A 20389-nucleotide genomic window follows, 5' to 3' on the forward strand; every position below is an offset into this window, starting at 1 on the left:
AAAAACAATAATCTATTTATAATTCAACAAGAATGGCAACATCCATAAATGCAAAGCTCAAATAAATATTGACAAATATAAAATGTACAAAAGTAACAGGATGTTTGTCTGTATATTTGTCTGTTTGTTTGTCTGTGTGTCCCGAAGGATCTCGCTAACCACTGAACCGATCGGGTTCTCCTTAACAGGGTAGCTTCTCATAGGTCCCGGAAAGGATTATAACTAATTTTTTGGGGGGTGGGACACCCTCAACCCCCCCCCCAAAAAAAATTAAAAATATCCCCCCCCAAAAAAATTTTTCTTTTAAAATCTAAAATAAGTAATTGGGTAATCAAATTCGACTCCCCCATCCTCAAGTGCCCCTAGAGGCCTCTAGGGGCGTAGCCGCTAGTTTTACATAAATTAACAAGTTTCAAATTTATAGGACAATTATAACATTGCTCAATATACTATAAGAGGTATAGTTTTTAAGAAAAGCTTAAGTGCTTAAAAATTAGACTTCCTTTTTTAAACTTCTAAAAGATATTCTAATAAATAAATATTTTTAATTATAATCAGCATACGATTTTATATTTATGAAAATCATATATATTTTTGAATGATGTTCTTAACTTGATTTTTTTAATAATATATTTTTAAAAGCTAAGCTTTTCTATGATTAGGATATAGGTCCCCCCGTCCGTCCGGATAGCTTTTTTCGTTAGTTTAGGCATGTTAGAATTGTCCTATCGATTTCAAACTTTGCATGGTGATTCTTGTAGTAGTTAGGTTCGTTTCAGAAAGCATAACAACTCCATTTTAACCATGTTAATTTTTTAAAACTTTTTTAACAACAAATTTTTATGTGTTCTAATTATCCGATTGATCTGAATTTTAGTATATTGATTCCTGAGACAACATAGTACAATATTATAAGCAAAGCAACTCTATATTCAAGTCTTAACAATGTCCATACACATTATCCTGTACCAAGCAGTTTTTCAACAAATCTACTTACAATTTTGCTTTGACTATTATACATTTATATTCAGATTATTCAGTTCTGAAACTAAACAAGTGTTAATGGCCGTTTGTCCTACCTGCTTCGCTTTCATGGATGTTGTCATCCTTGTTTTTAAACAAAACAAGAATATACACATACATTGATACATGACAAGGAGGAAACAGTGGGCTGTTTATTAAAGTTCCAAAATTTTTATAATAATGTTTTCTTATTCGTAAGCTTAATAACTTTGGGGACTTTTAAAAAAGATTTGTGTCCAAACGTGAATGTGAGTGTAGTTGTGTTAACATGATTTCATATTCTTTGGCTTAAAAACTTTATGGTGACTATTAATAAACATACTATCAAGGTCCAAACTTTTGCCCCAACAATTTTAATCTACATATAAGGTACATATTGTTTATTGTAATTATGGGTGTACATTAGTTCTTCATCTACTGACTTCTTATCTCTTAGGATATAAAGAGTTTTCCAGTATGGCTTTAACGCCGATAAACATCCGCTGGATTAGAACCGATTCTTAGCCATACTGAAAAATCATGTATATCATATGATTAGAGACATTTTTCTGCATATAGTAAAGTAAAAATCAAAAAATTATAACCAGTTTTGTTAGTCTGGCCACTCGGGGCTAAAAAACTGGTTTTAATCTAATAATTTGTGATCTTAATATCTGCGTAAAGCTGTCTATAATACGATGCTATGAATAAATAGAAGCTACGCGCCTCAAAACATGTTGATTTTTTCTCCACCAAACATAAAAAATGAGTTTAATAATAGAAAAGCATAAATCATGTCAATTGAATTTAACATGACACTTGCGCAAGAAGAGATAAGACAATTGGAGACTAAATAATATTTAATTTTTCTACTGGGATAAGATAATGGCTGATAATTTGATGTACATTTCAAAATTACCCCTTCTGTAGATTAATTTTATTGGTAGAAAAGTTTGGATGTTGCTAGTTTATACAACTCAATCAAGAAGTAATCAACACGTAAATTCCTTATGTTTTCAAGTAAAAAAATGAGAGGACGTTAAAAGTAAAGAGAAAGCTTATTTTTCTTCCATTAACCAATCCCTTAATCCGAAGCTTTTCTATAATTAGGGTCGGTCCGTCCATCCGTTACAGTTAGCTCTTTTCGTTAATTTAAACAGGTTAGAATTGTCTTATCGATTTAAAACTTTGCAGGCTGATTTCTATAACAGTTAGGTACGACTTAGAAAGCGCAGCAACTCAAAAAGCGTTACCAGAAAGTCCATACGTCCATTTTAAACATGTTGCTATTTAACTTTTTTTAAAATCAATTTTAGTATGTCCTTAAACAATATCCTGTATTTATGCAGTTTTTCAGCAGATTTACTTACAATTTTGTTTCGTTCGACTTTTATACATTTATATTCTGACTATTCAGTTCTGACACTATACAAGTGTTAATGTTTCTTTGTCCTACCGGTTCAGAGCTTCGCTTTTATGGATGTTGTCATCCTTGTTAAATATACTTTTATGAACAATACTAAAGTTCCTTAAAAATTGAGGATGGATTGGTCCAGTGGTTTTTTAGATCTTGGCGGACAAACGAACATACATGCAATTTTTTTTGTTTATAGAATTGTTGATGATAATCAAAGAACAATTTAAAGAATAAATATTTTGTAGATTTTAAATTAGTTATAGAATAGCTATACTCATCAAAACATAAAACGAGTTATTTTAGTTTTAAACTAAGCAAGGATGATAAAATCCACAAAAGTGAAGCTTATAAAATCTAACACGATGTCATTTTATAGTTGTTAATGTTACTTTTATTGATGTTTGCTATTTTGAATTTTTTTCAGAATGCATGCGTAAAAAAATGTATTAAAATGAATAAAAAATGCGTATTATTTATTTTTATCTTTGTTTTAATTGAGATATCCAATGGATATAATGATAGGTTTGCTTATGGAGTAGTAGAATCAAGTTTATATGATGTTAACAATCCGAGATATATTCAACCCAGCGATTCTTTCAGGTTTTTATACTTTTGTTTGTTTGTCTGTATATCTGTCTTTTCTATATGTTTGTTTGTCTGTCAGTCTGTCTACTTGTCTATACTTGTATGTCTATCTAACTGTCTGTTTGTCTATCTGATTGTTTGTCTATCTGTCTGACTATCTTTCTATCTACGAGTTTGTTTATCAGTTATCTGACTGAATTTTTGTCTAAATTATTGTAGGTCATATATCTATCTATTATTTAACTATATCCTGTAATATAAAAAAAATATTTTTTTGTCTGAAGCTTAAGACCTAGGAAATTGCTGGTCCATATGGTTTAGAGTTTTAAGCAGGGATGCGGAGCCGTTTGATTTTGTTGTGGCTCCGGCTCCTACCTAAAATCACGAAAAACTTCAAAAATTGCCTATTTGGGAAATTTGAAAGTTTTAAAAGTTAAATTTTTTTGAGAAAATGGACTTGAGATACTTAATAGGGTTTATAAATTATATAATCTAAACATTAAGTTTAATCCAGATATAGAAAATTTTTTTTCTGATATTCTTTTAGCTACCCCTGGAGCCGCTCTGAAAATAAAAGCTCCGGCACCAGCAAAATATGGCGGCTTCGGCTCTGCATCCCTGGTTTTAAGGAAAGATCTTTAATGTATTGTTGTGGCTTTAGGCTATTTTCTAATATATCCCAAGCAAGAAGTATATATATATGACCATAATTTTAGTGAGGCTTGTGAAGGAGAAACAATAGTATTAAGCTGTCAGTCAGATCAACTAATAAAATTAGGTAAATTTTAATTAGTTATCCTTATAATAAAGTAACAGGATGTCTTTCTGTCTATTTGCCTGTATGTTTGTACTGAAGGATCTCTCTAAATAAAAATGTAAATAATAGTTTAAAACTTTTTTTTATAAATTTACAATATCCTTATTTCTACATATTATTCACTTTCCAAACATACTTTATTATTAAAAGCAAAGCTTTTCTATTTTTAAGGTCGGTCCGTGCGTCTGTCCGTCGGTACGTCCGTCCGTCTGGAATGGATAGCTTTTTTCGTTAATTTAGACATTCAAACTTCGGTGATTCCTGTAGTAGTTAGATATGATTTGGAAAGCGTAGCAACTTTATAATTATTATTAGAATGCCCATAAGTACATTTTAAACATGTTGATTTTTCTACTTTTTTAACAATAATTTTTTATGTGATCTTATTATCCGATTGATCTGATCTTTGTTATATTGATTCCTGGGACAACAAATTAAAATATTACAAGCGAAGCAGCTCTATAATCAAGTCCTAATAATGTAAGTATGTCCATAAACAATATCTGGTATTAAGCAGTTTTCCAAAAATTTACTTACAATTTTTGTTTCGACTTTTTTACATTTATATTCTGATTATTCAGTTTTGACAATCTGCAAGTGTTAATGTTCGTTTGTCCTACCGTTTTAGAGATTAGCTTTAATGGATGATGTCATCCTTGTTTGTCTTAACCATAACACTTTGGTTAAGTGTGACTTCCGAATTTGCGGGAAGTTCTAGAGATCTTAATCATACGGACAAATCCCCCAACACCAGGAACCATCAAGTTTCAACAGCAGGTTTGAGTATAGATTTATTGACACAAACTATTTCAAAGTCCTGAAATTACAAAATCAATTAATACAAAATTCCAGTTTTTATAACCACACAATATTATTTGCTTTTTAAAAATCTTTTTTTCTACGGTTAAAGAATCTTTGGGTACTTTGGCTTTAAAGGAAAATTATTTGGTTTAATAGATCATTGTTAAATGCATAAATATAAGCACATAAAAATTACTAAAACATAATATTTGAATCATAATAAAGTTCCAGGTGTAGCTGGCTAAAGCCTTAAAACTTAATAAATCCGTCCTATATGCCATACAATTTTTTATAAAATGAAGAAAAAACTACCTGAAGTTCTTATGGTTTAAGCACCTGGCATACTAGGGTTATTCACACACTCTGAGACCAATGATAGGCCCGACTCAATTCTCCGAATGTCTTTATCCACACACATATAATTCAGAAGTAACGTGGAGAGACTAAAACATAAACAATATTCAAATGCCGCGACTCTTTAGGAAAGTTAAACAAAGACGACATTTTTTCTGGGCTGGAATTACGGAATAAGGAAATTAATTTCGATCTTGATAAACACAAAGCTTCCTCGAAAAGAGGTTAAGACATTGTTATTTTAGGAAAACATAATGATATCAGATTTGGACGTAACTTATATAGATGTATTTACTTTAGGAAAACATAATGATATCAGATTTGGAAGGAATGGTAATTGGGAGCCTAAAACGGCCTGTAAATCAACTTCTAGCGTAAGGTAAACATATCTATAGTATAACTACCTCCCCCCTTTTTTAATGGCCTTTTTTGTCTGCTATTAAATTGTTTTCTGCTATTTGGCTGGCTCTATGGTAAGGTACAATTTACTATAATATAATATTTTGAAAAATGAGAACAATTTTGATCTTTATTTATAAAATCAACCTTCTTTCTAATTCATCCAAATTTTGCAAAACTTATATACTTTTTTGTTTTGTTTATATCACTGCAAAATCAGTCTTTTTAGTAGCGAAGCTACTCTCTAATTCAAAATGTCCGTCCGTCCGTCTGTCAGAGACAGAATGGGAGGGAACGTGATTTTCTTGGCTTCTTGGCAACCTTTCCAGCAATATGGAGCATAATTAAGTATAAAACATCCATAGCGGTGGGACAGCTTTTAAGCAGCTTTTACTTTTTACAACAAAATTTCTCAGCTCTTATAAAAAATACAAAACTGAAACTTCTTGTCAATATTCCCATTAATATAAAACATAATTATGTATAAAACATCCATAGCGGTCGACTGCTTTTAAGCTGTTTTTTATTCTTTTTAAAATATAAAATAATACCTAATCTTATTGTTTTGTTTTCAGCCACTGTTCTGATTTGTCAGCCAAGAGAATTTTAGAATCCTGTAATCACAAACCAAACTGTACTTTGACTCTCAAAGGAATTCATTGATTTTATTTTGATTAACAGCTCTACAGAAATGGGGATAAATATAAAATCTGTTGGTCGGTGTATACCGTATGACGTCACAATAGAATAGTCCATTATTATAATAGTCCATTATTCTATAATGCTATTCCAAATCTCCTTTCAAAATTAGCAGGTTAACCCTCAATGATCGGGCTTCTAGCAAGACTTTAGACTCCCGCCCTTCTTCTACTAAAGGTTTAAAACATTGAAGTCATATTGTGCTTTATTAACCCCTTTTATTAACCCTTAACAATCGGGCCCCTTGCCGCACTTTACTCAGTCGAGGGGGGAGGGGGGCGCCTTCCCTCTATTATCTTAGTTCCTATTAGAGCTAGAGGGCCAATTTTTTTTTGTACAAGTCCCCTGTTTGTTGAGAATTTTTTTTCAAAGTATATTTTAAATACCTAGCAAATTTTATGACATAAATTTCATGTCAGCCAATCATTGTTAGTAGATAAACATATACTTCTGTGTATGTGATAAATTTGGTACATGACCTTGAAAAAAATGCATATAATTTTACTTTCATTAAAAATGATGATATCATTATTATCATACTCTGTACTTGTGTAAAAATGGATATAGTAAACGTAGATATATTGACAGGGAAAAATTTGTCGTCAATTTAGGTTGTTATTGTGGACCTCCTTTATTGGTCAGTTCGTTCATCCTGTAGGAGGAGAGGGAATGGAATAAATATAGGTGGATAGTTGGTATCGTTATTTTAGCCAGCTGCTATCATCACTTTATCAGAGTACATGAAAATCTGGTGAAACATCCACGTAATGATATATCTATTAAGTAAGGTGATACTTTGCTATGCTGATGTCATTAAAATTTGATAATATGTATTTGTAGAACAGGGAGGGAGGGGACTTTGGACTGTAAATTATACTGCATTTGTGCATAACCAAACCACATTACGGATTTGGTTCTTTTATTTAATTTTGATTGGTTGGTTTCAAACAAAAGGGGCAATTTTGTTTAATCTTTATGAAAGTATATCAATTTACTAAAAAACTTTACTGCTTTAATGGGTTCACAACTAAATTAAATATGTTCCAGTATTGCTTTTAAACCGCTGGTTTTCGAACCGGTTTTCAGCCATACTTAAAAATCGTAATTGCATCGTATTACAGACAATCTTACACGAATATATTAAATTAAAAATCCTAAAATTATTGTCGTTGGCCAGGCCTTTGGTTTTAATCTTTAATTTTAATTTTTATTTCCGCGGAAAGCTGTCTATTATACGATGCGATGAATATTTATTAGGAATAAACTTTTGATTATCCTAAAATTAGAATATTGATATAGAAATATAAATTACTAGCGGCTACGCCCCTAGAGGCCTCTAGGGGCACTTGAGGAGGAGAGAATCGAATTTAATAACCAAATTTCTTATATTAGATTTTAAAAGAAATAGTAAAATTTGGGGGGAGGCGATATTTTTTTTTTTTGGGGGGGGGGAGTGCTGTGCCCTCCCCGCTTCATATTTTTAATTTTAGTTAAAAAAATTCAAAAACTTTTTTTTTGGGGGGGGGGGAGTTTATTTTTTGAAGGGTTGGGGGTGTCCCACCCCCCAAGAAAATTGTTATAAACCTTCCCGCGGTTAGCGAGATCCTTCGGTACAGACACACAAACAAACAAACATCCTGTTACTTTAGTATAAGGATTTAAAGAGGAGCTTTAAACTTTTGTTTATCAAAGTAGCATTTTTTTTGAAACATGAAATATTTTTGATAATTACATAGGTTGTCAAGTTGATTGCTAACACATTTTTTATTAGCGTAGCAACTCTACAAAATACAACTTTTGACACACACGATAGAATGACAAATATTTGATAGACTGATTCACAAGATAATTATTTCATGGAGGGTAAATTTGGGGTCTGATTTTGAATAATGCGTTATTTGTACATGTAAGGCTTTCTTTCACTTGTTACCAAATATTTTTTGAGGGTTTATTTAATAAAATGTACAAAACAAAAAGATTCTTAAAACCAAACAATAATTCAACTTTTAGGATTAGTATTATTTTTGCGGTAACATGACCCTGTCCTTTATGAATTTGCGTACATTTTCGATCTGCTTGGTGTCTTAAAAACATATATACTAGAGGTATTTAATTATATTTTTTAAAGGGTAATTTTTCTTGGCAGGTTTTATACACCCTCCTTAAACTTATTTTTTGGTGGGGGGCCCCCCCGGCCCCCTCATTTTTAATTTTAGTTCAAAAATAAATTTTTTTTTTTTTTGGGGGGGGTGTATTTTACATTTTTTGGGGGGGTTGGGGGTGTCCCACCCCCCAAGAAAATAGTTATAAAACTTCCCGGGACTAATGAGAAGCTACCCTGTTAAGGAAAACCCGATCGGTTCAGCGGTTAGCGAGATCCTACGGTACAAACAAACACACAGACACACATCCTGTTACTTTAGTATAAGGATAATCAATGAATACTAAAAAACAGGAGAATACAGAGGCAAGCCAGACCCTTGTCCCTTACAAAACAGGTTGGTTTCATTTATTTATATTAGAAGCAAAGCTACTGTCCGTCAGCTCTGTAGTGTTATGGAGGAAATTTGATTTTTTGGGAAGATTCAAAGTTTATCTTCAAAGTACAACTTTCAATATCTATTCAATATCTATTAAGACCACTGAACAACTACTGTTCTCACTTTGTTCCTTTGCCCATCCATGATTTTTTGTTACTTAACTTCTAATGGATGTTATAATTATTCTATTCTTCTGATTTCTGGAACAATGATTTGGAGCCGCCATATTTAGCTGGTGCCGTAATTTTCGTTAAAAAACGGCTGCACCGGCTCCAAACTAGATAAATAAAGAGGTTTATTATAAATTATAATTTGGTAACTCTATTTTGTCATGTGCAAATGCCCCTTTTAAGTTTTTCAAGTCCATTTTTATCAAAAATTGAATTTTTAAAACCTTCAAAAGTCGAAAATAGACTTGGGAAAAAATATGTTGAGTTTTTCTTGATTTTAGGTCGGAGCCGAAGCCGCCATCATCACAGTCGGCTCCGCAGAGCCGGAGCCGTAACTGGAGCCGAACCAAAATCAAACGGCTCCGCAACGCTGATTTGTAGGACAATATGAGCCAAGCATCTCTATATCCAAGTGTTAGTTAAAGTAAAAGTTTATGTTCGTTTGTTCTATCGTCTATGGATGTTGTCATGCCTGATCTCAATTATTATTCTAATTTTAGATTTGCTACGACGCCAGCCCAAAAATATCTTCAATTTACCTACAAATGCGTGGACGCGTTTAATAGCAGGAATGAGATATTTCATATAAAACTATGTCGATGCTTTCTCTAAAAGTGCCTAGTCGAGCACTAAAAACATCCTCTTTATCTTTTAGTAAATGAAAAGGAGGAGGATAGTTTTTGTTTGTTTGTTTATTACTTTAGGTAAGGTTAGGTTAGGTTATATTGGGTACTAGGTAGCCCTGCAAAGCTCAGCAGCACTCAAGACCCTTGGTTATAGCCCTCTACAATACATACCTGTAATGTGGACGAATAGCAGACAATAGCTAGTTATAGATAAGCTTCGCTATTCTTACCATCAAATAACTTCACTTTATATTGTTGATCAATTTTTATTTAATACATAAAATGCAAGCAAGCAATAATATTATAACTGATACTTTAAATATATATTTATTCTGGGTTGGATTTATAAAGCAACTGTGGCGTCCACACCTAGGGACTCGAGCCTACAGCTACAGGGGGCGAACCTAGCTATGCAAGATTCAAATACCAACTAGCAAGCCTTGGCTTTGCACATAGTTATTTGCAAGCCGCAGCTTGCAATATCATGACAGCTATCTCTTTAGCCCTTATTATATAGCTGTCTGTTTATAATAGAGAGGAGTAAAGCTTTTCTTTAATCAATCCCACATACCCTTCCTATTTTTTTTTATTTTTTTTGAAAATAAGGAAGGGAGGAGGGGTGTTTTCTGAACCAAAAGATGATAGCAAAATAGTTTTTCTTGTTATGAAATATCTTTCTATAAATAGTAAGAGAAATACTAATGAGGAAAAGAAATCAAAATCTTTGGAAAGCATTGAAAATAATTATACCCAGGAAACTATAGATAATCAGGAATATAACAAGGATGACAACATCCATAAAAGCGAAGCACTGAAACGGTAGGAGAAACGGACATTAACACTTGTATCAGAACTGAATAATCAGAATATAAAAGTATAAGAGTCGAAGCAAAATTGTAAGTAAATTTGATGAAAAACTGCCTGATACTGGATAATGTTTATGGACATACATACATTTTTAGGACTTGGTAATCGAGTTGCTTCGCTTATAATATTGTACTTTGTTGTACCAGGAATCAATATACCAAAAATCAGATCAAACGGATAATTAAATTACATAAAAATTTGTTGTTAAAAGAGTAGAAAAATCAACCTGTTTAAAATGGACGTACGGACATTCTGGTAATGATTATAGAGTTGCTACGCTTTCTAAATCGTACTTAACTACTACAGGAATCACCATGCAAAGTTTGAAATCGATAGGACAAATTAACAAATAAAAGCTATCTATCTCGGACGGACGGACGTACAGACGGACGGACGGACGGACGGAGCGACCCTAAATTTAGAAAAGCTTCGCTCGGCCGATAAGTTGATGTACATCCCCAATGATGCTACACAAATTATCTCCTACTGTAGATTACATTAGCGGTTAAAACGTTTGAAAATTCATTTTAATAAACCAACCAATCAAAATATATTACAAGTCCCCAAAGTTTTTAAGCCAACGAATAAGATATCGTTGTTATAAAAGTTTGGTAACTAGCATAATAAACAGCCCATTGTGCCCTCTCTCTCTGAATTTAATCTTAGAATGGGTATCATTGTTTATCATACTTGGGCGTTTTTCATCAATTTATCGTCGTATACCTTTTATCTTATTTGCATAATTTTCTAATTAAAACAAGGATTACAACATCCATAAAAGCGAAGCACTGAAACGGTAGGACAAACGGACAATAACACTTGTATAGTATCTGAACTGAAAAATCGGAACATAAATGTATAAATGTCGAACCAAAATTGTAGGTAAATTTGTTGAAAAACTGCTTAAATACAGGATACTGTTTATGGACATACTTACATTTTTGGACTTGATTATAGAGTTGCTTTGCTTATAATATTGTTCATTGTTGTCCCAGGAATCAATATACCATAAATCAGATCAAACGGATAATTAAAACACTTGAAAATTTGTTGTTAAAAAAGTAGAAAAATCAACATGTTTAAAATGGACGTACGGACATTCTGGTAATGATTATAGAGTTGCTACGCTCTCTAAATCGTACCCAACTACTACAGGAATCATCATGCAAAGTTTGAAATCGATAGGACAATTCTAACATGCCTAAATTAACGAATAAAAGCTATCTATCTCGGACGGACGGACGTACGGACGTACGGACGTACGGACGGACCGACCGACCCTAATTATAGAAAAGCTACGCTTTGAAAAATATTATCAGCTGTATTCTATAGTTATTCAAAATTCAGGGAAATCATTTTACCAAAAATCCGCGAACCACGTATGACGACATTTTGGATGTGCCTCCTGATTTGGGCAATGAAACCGAAGCTCTGTTTGATTTGATGGATAACACTGATTTTATTGATGATCAGTTGACGGTAACTGTTTTATATTTTAAGCGCTGCATCTTTTGTTATCATTGTTTTATCCCTTAAGATTACTGGCAATAAAAATTGAAAAGGGATTTCCGTTTTTTGTTAGTTAATAATATGTTATTATACTTTGTTTTTTTTTCTGGTAAAATATTGTATAGCCAACATATAATAGCTACAACCCATCCTAACTCTTAATTTTTACAATGTCTTGTCGGGAACAAAAACCTCTTTTTCCTTTCCTTCCCTTACTTTCAAAATGAATTGAAGAAAAAAAGCGGGGCTTTTCTATAATTAGGGTTGTTCCGTCCGTCCGTACGTCCGTCCGAGATAGTTAGCTTTTATTCGTTAATTTAGGCAAGTTAGAATTGTTCTATCGATTTCAAACTTTGTATGGTGATTCCTGTAGTAATTAGGTACGATTAAGAAAGCGTAGCAACTCTATAATCGTTGCCAACAGGCTAGATGCACAGGGTAAGGTGTCCTGAAAGAATTCTTTCAAAAAATAAAGGTTTATTGTGTTTGCTGGGCACTTTGAGGGAAAGCACCTGGGGGGGTTATTGGTAGAGCACTGCTGAAATTTGGTAAGTTCCAAATTTTGGCACTTTTGCCGGGGGCGATATTTTCAGTTTGCAAATTTGTGTTGCAAATATACAGGAAGGAAGGGGACAGTAAATTGGTTCCCAAATAAAATATCACATTGATTGGCTTTGGGTACTTTTAATATTCTAGATTTGGTGAACATACTTACAGTGTCCTAACTTTTCTGTAAATAGATTTAAACAAAGGGTTAATTATTTTTATCGTATTTTATTTTCAATTGTCTTATCCCTTTAGATTCCTGCAAAAATATGAAGGGGGGTGTTTAATTAAAAATTTAAATTCGAATTTATAAATTAAAAGTGTTTCAATAAGTTAATGTTAAAATAATTGATACCAAAATCTAAGTGTTAAAAGGCTCTGAATAAAATTGAAATATCCAGACAACCCCCACCCCCCCCCTCCCCCTCAACCACAGGGTTTGTGATTTTAATGGCTACTAGAATATAGAGAGCTGAAATTTTTAGTGAAGAATCCCATGCCATGTGCACAACTAATCTATACAATGTTTTGTCCGTCTGCCTGTTGGTCATACTTCATAAGGAACAAAATTGTATGATTTATTTCAGGTTTTACATATTATCTTTATTATTCCATGATTTTTTGTGCTTCGCTACTAATGGATGTTGTTGTTATCCTTGTTTATGATTACCTACATGGATTGCCTACTTTCATATCATGCCTGTCAATTTTTTTTTAACAAAGTAGTGCAAAAATTATTATATGAGTCATTGCAAATTCCGCGCTTTCCCACAAAGTGCCCTAATTGGCACACTGATACCCCCTTACCCTAATTTTGAAATAAAATAGAAAGGGGGGGGGGGGGGGGGTTGGTAGTTTTCGTTTGTTAGGTTAGTTTATTACTTTAGGGCAGGTTAGGTTAGCTTTTTCTTGATACTGGATACCCCAAGGGTTCGAACCCATGCAGGGATTAGACAACGGATAAAAATAAAGGGATAGGTTATCAGTGCTCAAATGGCACTTTAACGTACCTCCGGGCTAGTATAAATAAAGAGATTTTTTATAATTTATAATTTGGTAACTCTATTTTTTCACGTGCAAATGCCCCTTTTAAGTTTTTCAAGTCCATTTTTATCAAAAATTAAACTTTTAAAACCCTAAACGTGGGTTAAAAAAAATATGTCGAGTTTTTCTTGATTTTAGGTCGGAGCCGGAGCCTAATCCGGAGCCGGAACCGGAGCTGCACCAAAATCAAACGGCTCCGCAACGCTGATTCTTATTATAGAAAGTTTCACCAAAATTTTAGCTGTGCATCTTTATTAGAAATTTAGGGATAAACCTTTTTCTGTTAATAAATTATGTTTTTATGTCCTAGAGTAAGAATATTTTTAAAAGAGAAGCTTTTCTATAATTAGGGTCGGTCCGTACGTGCGTTCGAACGTCCGAGATAGATAGCTTTTATTCGTTAATTTAGGCATGTTAGAATTGTCCTATCGATTTCAAACTTTGCACGATGATTCTTGTAGTAGTTAGGTATGATGTAGAAATCGTAGCAACTCTATAATCATTACCAGAATGTCCGTACGTCCATTTTAAACATGTTGATTTTTCTACTTTTTTAACAACAAATTTTTTGTGATCTAATTATCCGTTTGATCTGATTTTTGGTATATTGATTCCTGGGATAACAAAGAACAATAGTAGAAGCGAAGCAACTCTATGATCAAGTACTAAAAATGTAAGTATGTCCATTGTCCATAAACATTATCCGGTATCAAGCAGTTTCTCAACAAATTTACTTACAATTTTGCTTCGACTTTCTCGAGACTTTTATATTCTGATTATTCAGTTCAGACACTATACAAGTGTTTATGTCCGTTTTTCCTACCGTTTCAGTGCTTTGCTTTTATGGATGTTGTCATCCTTGTTTAGCAATACTTTCCCTGTCTACAATGATTTACTCTGTATAATTTTGTTTTTTTCAGAAATCAGTGTCAGAATATTTAGAAAAGTCAATCAACTCTATGAAACTAGGTAATAGATAGATAGATATTTAGATGGATAGTTAGAGGGATATATAGATAGTTACATAGAAAGATTGTATTATGGATAGATTGATGGATGGGTTAATAGATAGATAGATAGATCTATAAACAGATGGATGGATTGATAGGTAGATATATATTTAGATAGATAGTTGTATAGATAGATCAAAACTCGGTGTCAGAATATCTAGTAAAGTCAATTCTATAGTTCAATATTCAAGTTAGGTAATATCCTATATATAAAGTAGCAACCGTTTTTTGTCTGTCCCGAAGGATCTCGCTAACCGCTGAACCGATAATGTTCTCCTTTACAGTGAAACTTCTTAAAGGTCCTTGGAAGGTTTTAAACTATTTTTGGGGAGGGTGTCTTCACCCCCCCCCCAAAAAAAAAAAAATTTTTTTAAACTTAAATTTAAAATGGGATGAGGTCGACTTTTCCCCCTCCTACCTTAAGTGCCCCTAGAGGTTTCTAGGGGCGTAGCCGCTAGTTATAGATATATGGGAAGATGGTATTTATTATAGATAGATAGAGATGAAAAGACAAATCAATTGATAAATATACCTTTGATCTGTAAGATAGATGTAATAGATTCAATAAGAAATAGATTGATAGTTAAATAAATGCATAGATATTTGATAATTATAAAAATGATAATAATTATTTACCACACCCCATTTTTTTTTAATGAAAAGAACAATGGGGAATATAATTCAACACTTCAATTGCACCTAGAGACATCATATATAGTCAACGTCCTATTATGAAAATCTAACAAAACTAATATAATTTAGGATCCCGAATGTTTGCTGGATACTCGCCTGTTTCAATACTCAATGTAACTGAGAGAATTTCAAGGTAGGCTTTAAATAATGATCACACGGTCATACACTTATTGTAGAAAAACAAGGATGACAACATCCATAAAAGCAAAGCTCTGAAACGGTATGACCAAAGGGCATTAACACTTGTAGAGTGTCATGACTGAATAATCAGAATATAAATGTATAAGAGTCGAAGCAAAATTGTAAGTAAATTTGTTGAAAAATTGCTTGATGCAGGATTATGTTTATGGACATACTTACATTTTTAGGACTTGATTACAGAGTTGCTTCGCTTATAATATACCAAAATCAGATCAATCGGATAATTAGATCATATAGAAATTTGTTGTTAAAAAAGTGAAAAAAAACAAGATGTTGAAAATGGACGTACGGACATTTTTGTAACGATTATAGAGTTGCTACGCTTACTAAATTGCACCTAACTAATACAGGAATCACCATGCAAAATTTGAAATCGTAAGGGCAATTCTAACGTTTCTAAATTAACAAAAAAAAGCTTTCCGTTACGGACGGACCGATCCTAATTATAGAAAAGCTTCGCTTTTAACAATGGGTCAATATTGCTCACCTTATTTTTTGATATTAAATTATTTAGATAGTTCTTATATTATACAAAATAAATATTAGAAATGTATCGACTATCGGATATCTAAAAGGATAAGCCAATGGCAGATAAATTAATGTACATTCCCAATGATGATACACAAAATTATCCCTCTTGTAGATTACCATTAGTTGTTAAAACGTTTGGATACACAATTTTATGAACAAACCAATCTAAATTTAATAAAATCCCCCAAAGTTGTTAAGCCAACGAATAGGGAAACGTTAATACAAAATTTTGGTGACTAGTGTAATAATCAACCCTGCTTTTCCTACCAATTTAACTTCTATCTTTGTATTTATGTATGTTAAAATTTGAATGAATGGGATAATTGTAAATCTTTTTAACAGACAAATGACATAATATATGTGCATATACTTCCGTTCTCATGTATCATATTGTGAACTTAGAGGCTACACCCCAATAGAGGCCCTCTTAGAAGTGTGGAGGTACCCTCTCATAAAATAGTTATAAACCTTTCAAGGACCTATAAGAAGCTTTACTATAAAGGAAAGCAATATAGAACCAGTGAGATCTTTTAGTACACATTGATAGACAGATACACAAAGACATCATGTTACTTTTATATAAGGATTATCATCAACACATATTATTGGTACAGCCATAAGGAAGGAAGTAGATTATTAGATTGTATATTACAATAGTACCTAAGATTTTTTTAAAACTACGTTATCTTATTCGATGGCTTTAAAACTTTGGGTACTAAATTAAATTTTGATCGGTTGTTTTTCTTGTATTGTCCATAATTTTACCAATATCTTTATACTAAAGTAACAGGATGTCTGTGTGTTTGTTTGTAGCGAAGGATCTCGCTAACCGCTGAACCTATCGGGTTCTCCTTAACAGGGTAGCTTCTCATAGGTCCCGGGAAGGTTAATAACTATTTTCTTGGGGGTTTGGACACCCCCAACCCCCCCAAAAAATGAAAAATACCCTCCTCCTCCCCCAACAAAATTTTTCTTTCTAAAACTAAAATTAAGATAGTGGGGTCGACTACTCCCCCCCCCCAAAAAAAAATATCATTCCCCACCCCAATTTTTTTTTTATTTTATTTGTTTGTAAAAATCTAAAATACGAAAAGTTGGTTTGATTAAACCTCTTGGGGCAAAGCCCCTAGAGGCTAGGGGCGAAGCCGCTAGTTTAATTAAAAGGACTATGTATCTTTTTGTGATGTAATTATTATTTTATCGCCCATTGTCTTATCCTGGCCTTTAACAGCCCTGATGTGCTTATATGCGGCAAAGATGACACACCAACAAAATATTTATTTAAAATTTGCAAATATTGCAAAGTTTTGAGTTTATATAATTTCTATTCTTTCTCAGACTTAAATACTATATTATATATAATTGAGATTAATAAAAAAACTATGTAAAAAGAAAATAATCATTTATCCAGTATCCCTTCGAAACCGATTAATATCCGCTAGATTTGAACCGTTTCTCAGCCATACTGAAAAATCATGTGAAGCATCGTGTTACAGACAATTTCCACGAATATTAAAATTATTAATGACAAAAATAATACCCGTTTTGTTAAACTGAGCCTTCGGACCCTAGGGACTAACAAAACTAGTTTTAATGTTATTTTAATATCTGCAGAAAGCTGTCTATAATACGATGCTATGAATAACTATTTCAGGAAGCTACAGACAATTTTGGATACTCAGGAATTTATTCAAATTAATACAAAAAAGATGTATTGTTTTCGTTGAACATTTATTAGTAGCGAAGCTACTCTATAATTCACTTTGTCCGTCAGTCAGTCCGTAACGCTATGGGGGAAATGGGATTTACTCAGCTCCTATAAAAGATTGAAAGCTGAAATTTTTATAAAACATCAATGGCGGTCGGACGGCTTTTTAGCAGGTTTTAGGCTATTTTTTTTATTTTCCACATATTTCCTCATATCTTTGGTGTTTATGGTCCGATTTAAAAAAAAATTTCAGTTAGATATATTAAAATTAAATTTTCCGTCGCTTGAAGAAAACAACAATGACGGTCAGACTGCCTTTTTGCAGGTTTTTGGCTATTTTATATTTTTTACATTTTCCCCAATATCTTTGGTGTTTATGGTCCGATTTTCAAACTTTTTTCAGTTAAAGATATCAAAATTAAATTTCCCTTCGTTTGAAGAAAACAACAATGACGGTCAGACTGCCTTTTTGCAGGTTTTTGGCTATTTTTATATTTTTTACATTTTCCCCCATATCCTTGGTGTTTATGGACCGATTTTCAAAATTTTTTCAGTTAAAGATATCAAAATTAAATTTCTGCTCATTTGAAGAAATCAACAATGACGGTCAAACTGCCTTTTTGCAGGTTTTTAACTATTTTTATATTTTTTACATTTTCCCCCATATCTTTGGTGTTTATTAATCGATTTTCAAAATTTTTATTTTTTTCAGTTAAAGATATCAAAATTAAATTTCCCTTCGTTTGAAGAAAACAACAATGACGGTCAGACTGATTTTTTGCAGGTTTTTGGCTATTTTTATATTTTTTTACATTTTCCCCCATATCCTTGGTGTTTATGGACCGATTTTCAAAATTTTTTCAGTTAAAGATATCAAAATTAAATTTCTGCTCATTTAAAGAAATCAACAATGACGGTCAAACTGCCTTTTTGCAGGTTTTTAACTATTTTTATATTTTTTACATTTTCCCCCATATCTTTGGTGTTTATTAATCGATTTTCAAAAATTTTTCAGTTAAAGATATCAAAATTAAATTTCCCGTCGTTTGAAGAAAACAACAATGACCGTCAGTCCCATCCACGAAATTTTGTGCTTCGCTTTTTATGGATGTTGTCATCCTTGTTTTTAATTATGATCTACTTCCCTACGTTTGATCGTTCGTTCTAAAAATACGTCTATAAAAGTGTTTTTGCTAATAAAAGGTTTTTTAACGTTTTTAATTCTACTTAATCAAAAATTTAGGAACATAATCATGATTGTTTATTAGTTCAATAGTTAAATTTAGGTGAATAATATAAATTTCATAAAAAACCTAACTTTATCTTGCACAATTATGCATTTCTATGTTACTAATTTAAATACAAAATGTTCTGAAAGATATTGAGTTAATATAATAAGAGTCGAACCAAAATTGTAAGTAAATTTATTGAAAAACTGCTTGATACAGGAAAATGTTTATGGACATACTTACATTTTTAGGACTTGATTATAGAGTTGCTTCGCTTATTACATTATACTTTGTTGTCCCAGGAATCAATATACCAAATATCAAATCAATCGGATGATTTGATCACATAAAAATTTGTTGTTAAAAAAGTAAAAAAAATCAACATGTTTAAAATGAACGTACGGACATTCTGGTAATGGCTACGCTTTCTAAATCGTACCTAACTACTAAAGGAATCACCATGCAAAGTTTGAAATCGATAGGACAATTTTAACATGCCTAAATTATTCTCATTATATTATGATTGCTGTCTTTTGTTATAATGATCACATTCTATAACAAGGATGTAATAAACCATAAAAGCGAAGCACATCTAAAATAGGGAAGGACTAACGAACAATAACTCTTGTAGCGTGTCAGAACTTATATACATACTTTAGTTGTAAGTCTAAACATAAGTGTACATAGATTTGTTGCATAGTTGCTTAAATGCATATAAATCACATTCTTTCATTTTCATGATTCGATTCAATAGATTGCTCGCTTATTCCTTTATGCCTTGTTGTCATAGGAACCATTATTCCAAAAATCAGATTAATATCATACTAAAATTTGTTGTCAAAAAAGTAAAAAAATACACAGCCATTACACAACCAGTTTGACCGCTTCTCCTTTATTTGTTGTTTGGTTGTGTTAAAGTAAAGATCTAAACAGTAGCTGTGAATTTAAAATTTTATTTTTATAATATATTTGACTATTTTTGTAAAATTCTTAATGCTTTTTTTCATTTATTTATGTTGTTGTTTTCTATTACAGATGCGATTGGTAATGAAGATTTTTTCTTTGAAATATATTTCGTTATTAAGCAGCAGTAGTTACTAATTTATAAATGTTATGGTTGAGATAGATTTACAACTGTTAAAAGTGTAAACAATCAGATGTAACGATTATAGAGTTGCTACGCCTCTGTAATCGTACCTAAGCATTAAAGTTTTAAATCGATAGGACAATTATAATATGTTTAAATTAACTAACGGACGGACTCACGGACTTACGGCTGGACTGACCCTAAACATAGAAAAGCCTTGTATTTAAAAATACTTTTACTTTTAAAATCTAGTTTAAAAATATATTTTTAATAATTTAATATAGCTGTCAAGAAATTTAAAATTTAATTTTAATTTAATCCAGAAATCTATTCTTTGATAAAATTACATGTCACTCAATCTCAGGGAGGGAGGGGACAATGGGCTGTTTATTACCCTAGTCCCCAAAGTTTTAAAATAACGTTTTCTTTGTTCACTTAACAACTTTGGGGACTTTTGTTCAAATTTGATTGGTTGGTTCATAAATTTCAGAATCTAAACGTTTCAACCACTAATTGTAATCTACAGAAGGAATAATTTTGTGCATCATTATTGG

At 32.1% G+C, this 20389-nt stretch overlaps 2 protein-coding genes across 2 annotated transcripts in view; both read left to right on the forward strand.

The window, feature by feature from the left end:
* Positions 1-2847: 2847 nt before the first annotated feature.
* LOC145318972 (uncharacterized) lies at positions 2848-6038 on the forward strand. Its single transcript, XM_080160804.1, has 4 exons — positions 2848-3019; positions 3721-3782; positions 5277-5355; positions 5951-6038. The coding sequence occupies exons 1-4, from the start codon at positions 2871-2873 to the stop codon at positions 6036-6038; spliced, it is 378 nt and encodes a 125-aa protein (XP_080016930.1). The 5' UTR covers positions 2848-2870.
* Positions 6039-10101: 4063 nt separating this feature from the next.
* LOC145326156 (adhesion G protein-coupled receptor L3-like) overlaps positions 10102-20389 on the forward strand; it is an 83674-nt gene continuing 73386 nt past the window's right edge. Inside the window, exons 1-5 of the mRNA XM_080169339.1 lie at positions 10102-10160; positions 11621-11756; positions 14297-14345; positions 15149-15212; positions 17466-17490. Coding sequence (XP_080025465.1) covers positions 11721-11756; positions 14297-14345; positions 15149-15212; positions 17466-17490 — 174 coding nt within the window. The 5' untranslated portion in view covers positions 10102-10160; positions 11621-11720. The remainder of the gene's footprint in view (positions 10161-11620; positions 11757-14296; positions 14346-15148; positions 15213-17465; positions 17491-20389) is intronic.

Source organism: Acartia tonsa, chromosome 1, assembly GCF_053477335.1.
Source record: "Acartia tonsa isolate MP-2025a chromosome 1, ASM5347733v1, whole genome shotgun sequence".
In the NCBI taxonomy this organism is placed as follows: domain Eukaryota; kingdom Metazoa; phylum Arthropoda; class Copepoda; order Calanoida; family Acartiidae; genus Acartia; species Acartia tonsa.

What these genes read in the sequence shown, in the direction of transcription:
- LOC145318972 (XM_080160804.1), top strand. Translation starts at nt 2,871, where the DNA reads ATGAATAAAAAATGCGTATTATTTATTTTTATCTTTGTTTTAATTGAG. An exon ending in CAACCCAGCGATTCTTTCAG is followed by an intron (nt 3,020 to 3,720) that starts GTTTTTATACTT and finishes CCATAATTTTAG; the next exon opens with TGAGGCTTGTGAAGGAGAAA. An exon ending in AAATCAACTTCTAGCGTAAG is followed by an intron (nt 5,356 to 5,950) that starts GTAAACATATCT and finishes TTTTGTTTTCAG; the next exon opens with CCACTGTTCTGATTTGTCAG.